This window comes from Euprymna scolopes, chromosome 12 (assembly GCF_053919585.1).
Source record: "Euprymna scolopes isolate OS-2025 chromosome 12, ASM5391958v1, whole genome shotgun sequence".
NCBI classification, from domain to species: Eukaryota; Metazoa; Mollusca; class Cephalopoda; order Sepiida; family Sepiolidae; genus Euprymna; species Euprymna scolopes.
The window spans coordinates 142735096-142739784 of NC_136493.1; the positions used below are offsets into that span (position 1 = coordinate 142735096).

The following is a 4689-nucleotide window of genomic DNA, read 5'->3' on the forward strand; positions in this document are numbered from 1 at the left end:
GGAACCTTTAAAGGTAATCCCTTGCATGTACGGAGTGGCATTCGAGACAAAAAGGATTAATCCCCTTTGGAAACAGGTGTTCTTTTCTCTATAAACACCAGATTAAAACCCAAAAAAGAACACAGCTTAATTATGCAGAAGTGTTGGCTAGAACTCCTGAACTTCCACCTGCCAGAATCAATTATGTGGTTCACCCAAAGGAATCCTACCCAGACCCTTTAAAAAATTGGTTCGAAGAAAGTAATGTCCAGCGAGGGTTGGAGAACATGTTCAACCTTGAATCCATTGGATTGCCCACTGACGAGAAATTCTCCACCTTGGATGAAGAGAAAGTTAAGCAATTCCGAGATTCCATCACATTTAAAGATGGTCTTTATCATGTGCGACTTCAGTGGTATGACGATAAAATAAAATCAGTACCTTCGAATCACAATGCTGCTATTCGAGTTCTAGAAAGGGTTACCAAAGATCTGGAGAAGAAAAACTTGTATAATCAATATCTGCAAGTTTTTCAACAACAAGAAGATGAGGGCATTATCGAAGAGATAATTGTGCCACCTGAACAATTTAAGGATTATATATGGATACCTCATAGGCCAGTGTTAAAGCTAACTGACCAGACTACTACCAAAGTGAGACCAGTGTTTAATTGTTCATATAAGAATAAGGACTCGGTATCATTGAACGAAGCAGCATATCCTGGAGTAAACCTAATGACAGACATGATAAAATTGATGATCCGATTCAGAACAAACCGATACGCATTGCTAGCTGACATTAGGAAAGCATTTCTGATGATTCGACTGGCATCTGAAAGGGATCGTAATCGATTTTGCTTTTTTCTAAAGAAAGGTGAAAACTTGCATTGCTACCGGTACAAAACCATTATATTTGGCTTCAATGCAAGCCCCTTTATTTTAAATTATGTATTAAAGTTTCATGCGGATAAGTTCCCGTTGGATGACTGTTCAGAAACATTGAAATCCAATTTTTATATGGATAACTTGGTGAAAACTGCAAATAATGCAGAAAACCTATCTGCCTTGTATACTACTGTGAGAGAACGTTTACAGAAAGGAAATTTTGATTTGCAATCTTGCAATTCCAACTATGTAACACTCCTAAAGAAAATGAAGGCAGATGGAACATTGTCAGGATTCGACTCTGGTTGGGAAAAAGTGTTGGGATATCAATATGACCCTGTCCAGGATTCAATAAGTGTTTGCCCACCATCATGCGACGTGGAGGCGTCTACTAAGAGGAAAATATTGTCTGAGACCTCCAAGGTATTTGATCCTTTGTCTCTTTATCTACCTGTGACAGTGCGAGGTCGTCTCTTGATGAGAGAAATATGGAAACAGAAATTAAATTGGGATGATGTGGTTCCTCAAAGTGTGAGTTCAGTTTGGAGAACGCTGGCAAAGGATCTGTCTGCGTTAAACACTGTATCATTTTCAAGGAGAGCTTTAGATGAAGGAAAGGATACCAAATTATTTTTCTTTTGCGACGCATCTAAAGCCGCATATGGGTTTGCTGTGTACGCTGTACAGGATGGGAACTCATCCTTGGTCTTTGCAAAGGCAAAAATGTCTCCTCTGCAGGGAAAATCCCTCCCGACGTTAGAACTTCTAGCGGTATTTTTAGCCGTGAAGTGCCTCCCTTTTATAAAGGAGTCACTAAAGGACATTACTATTAAGGATGTCTATGTAATCACGGATGCGCAAGTGGTTCTGTCCTGGATTCTGTCCGATTTTGTCCAAACGAAAAACGTGTTTGTACAACATAGATTACAGGATATAGCTCAAATGACAGAGAAAATCAAATGTGATTTCAACATAAAAGTCAACTTTAAGTATGCATCGACAATTGAAAGCGGATTACATCACCAGAGGTTTGACCATCAGAAAATTTAAGGAAAAACTTTCTCTTTGGTATGAGGGACCTAAATGGATAAAGCAAGAAGAATCCTCCTGGTGCCATCGTGAATTGGGCTGCCTTTCTAAGGCTCAAATGGAACGGATTAGTGCTCCAGTAAATTATGCCGCAGAGAATGAGGTGGCTATATCAGAAATCAAACTGGAAAATTTTTCTAGTTTGAGTAAGTTGATCAGTGTGACTTCACTGGTATTTAAATTCATCAACAGGTAAAGAAAGAGGGAGATGGATCCCAAGTTACAGGCAAAAGCCTACCTGATCAAGACTATGCAAAAACAATCCCTTTCAAGAGAGTTAGACTTCCTGCTAGACCCTGGAGGAAAGAGCATGCCGAAACTGGTCAAAAACTTGAATCTCTTTCTAGACCCCAAAGGCATCATAAGATCAAAAGGAAGAATAGGAAACTCTGAATATCACCCATATGAAATACAGAATCCTATTTTATTAGGAAAAGAACATTACCTGACAAAATTGATCATTCAAGAATACCACCAGAGAAGCCAACACTTAGGCTTAGCCACTACTCTGAATGAAATAAGGTTAGGCGGTTATTGGATACCACAAGCCAGACAGGCTATTAAAAATGTGGTTGGTACTTGTATGAAGTGTAAAAAATATAATGCTGTTTCCTTCTCAGTACCAAATTAGACCAACTTACCAGCCCCTCGAGTGAATTTTGTCAGGCCTTATTTGCATACTGGTGTGGATTTTACCAGCCATATCTATGTTAAAGGACAAGAAAGAGATTACAAAATGTACATTCTTCTTTTTACATGTATGAGTATTAGGGCTGTGCATTTGGAACTGGTTCCAGATATGACTGTAAAATCAGTTATTTAAGCATTCATTAGGTTCACGAACGCGAATGGAATACCCACGCACCTTTATTCGGATAACGCTCGCACATTCAATGCTGCTGCCAGAATAATTAACCGGGGGATGCTAGTGGACGAATTCAAAGAAAGATTCAGTTCTTATGACTTGAAGCATTGTACGATTCCACTGTTTTCACCTTGGTATGGTGGTAGTTGGGAAAGGTCTATCAAGACCATAAAATCCTGCCTATATAAAACAATAGGAAGAGGTAAAATAGATTATTTTGGCCTACTTACAATTTTGTCTGACGTGCAAAGGGCAGTAAATAGCCGCCCCCTGACATATAGGATCTCTGAGGACTCTGAGCTAAATATCTTAACCCCTAACTCTCTCATGAATGCAAATATTGGTCAGGGAATAATGATGAGGGTTGAAAACCAGGACCTGGAAACAATGGACCCTCTAAGTCGAAGTGAATTGATTCAAACCCTGCGTTCTCGGGAAGAAAGCCTAACTAAATTTAGGAAGGTTTGGAATGAGGACTATTTGTTGAGTCCCAGAGAAAGGGCTCTGAGCCTAGCTGATTGTTCTTTTGAAGATAAAGTAAAACCAGGGGACATAGTACTCATAAAAAGCCCTCTGAAGACGAGACCTTTCTGGTCTCTAGGTGAAGTTCTGCAGTTAATCCAAGGAAGTGACAATTTGGTGCGTATGGTGAAAGTGAGGAAAGGTAATGGAGTTATAGACATATATTCTATTAAACATCTCTTTCCTCTGGAATTCTCTCCACAGCCTGGAGAACCCGATTCTATAAGCATGGAACCTCCGAATTCACAGGATATGAGTCAGGACCCACAACGGAGAGAGAGTACTACAATTTGGATCTGTCCTACCTGTAACAGACCTGAGGATAGCAGACCTATGATAGCCTGCGATAGATGTAATGACTGGTTCCACTTCAGCTGTGTGGGTCTAACTGAAGCACCACCAGAAGATGAACAATGGTTCTGTTCAACTTGTGACCCTCAAGGAGTTGTACCTGGTAGACCCAGTTTATCGGGAGTCTAAATGAACTTTAGTTCCCTTAATCAAGATTTTTTTATTTTTATTTTTTTTATTTTTTTTTTTTTTGTGGGGAATGTGTGATAATTAAATTGATTGACTTACCGAGGGTGGGTCGGTGGGAAGGGAAAGACACTCATGGCTGTGAACGGGCCGGCCTGGTGTTTGTTAATGAAGAAAATAGGATGTCTATTCCTTATAGCTTAAATGGACATTCCAGTCTCGTTTCGGTCTCGCTGAACGAGAGATTGAGACTATAAAAACAGTCACCTTGGTAGGCTTGTTGTTGTTGTAGTTTATTTTGTTCTTATCGTTGTTAGAGAGCTATCAGGCCGGTACGACAACTGTTAACAGTAAGTTACATTTACAAGAATACGTTTGCTTGTAAGCAACGAGGTAATTTTTCGTTGCAAGTTAAACGTCTTTTCTTCCCCCCCCCACTCGTCGGTAGGAAATATCGATACTATCTCTACTCTAATTATCAACCAATTCATATTTAATACTGGAAGAGAAAAAAGTTTAAAAAAAAAAAATTTATGAGAAATAATCCCATCTTCTAAGAAGTATTCAAAATACAGGTTCGCAGTAAATGTTTGCAAAGAAGAGAAAAAAAATCTCTATTTCAAAGCACGGTGGAAAATAATTGTGAGATTAACTTGAACCCAAATTTGGCAATAATGCTTCACTGAAAATTATAATTAAATTAATTAACCACAGTAGGAATTTATATCCTTAGTCTTTAAATCTGGAAATTGCCTTTTTTTAATTAAAGACAAATTTTAAATAAAGTAATATAATATTCATAATTATTTAAAATTGGGGCAATACGCACCTGGTATATATGATCCTTTTTTTTTTTTTTTTTTTTTTTTTTTT

The 4689-nt window shown here is 38.4% G+C and overlaps 1 protein-coding gene across 1 annotated transcript; it reads left to right on the forward strand.

Moving 5' to 3' along the window:
* Nucleotides 1–266: 266 nt before the first annotated feature.
* On the forward strand, nucleotides 267–1913 carry LOC145291113 (uncharacterized). The gene has a single exon (XM_080136628.1). The coding sequence runs from the start codon at nucleotides 267–269 to the stop codon at nucleotides 1911–1913; it is 1647 nt and encodes a 548-aa protein (XP_079992754.1).
* The last annotated feature ends 2776 nt before the right edge of the window (nucleotides 1914–4689 follow it).

What these genes read in the sequence shown, in the direction of transcription:
- LOC145291113 (XM_080136628.1), top strand. Translation starts at nt 267, where the DNA reads ATGTTCAACCTTGAATCCATTGGATTGCCCACTGACGAGAAATTCTCC.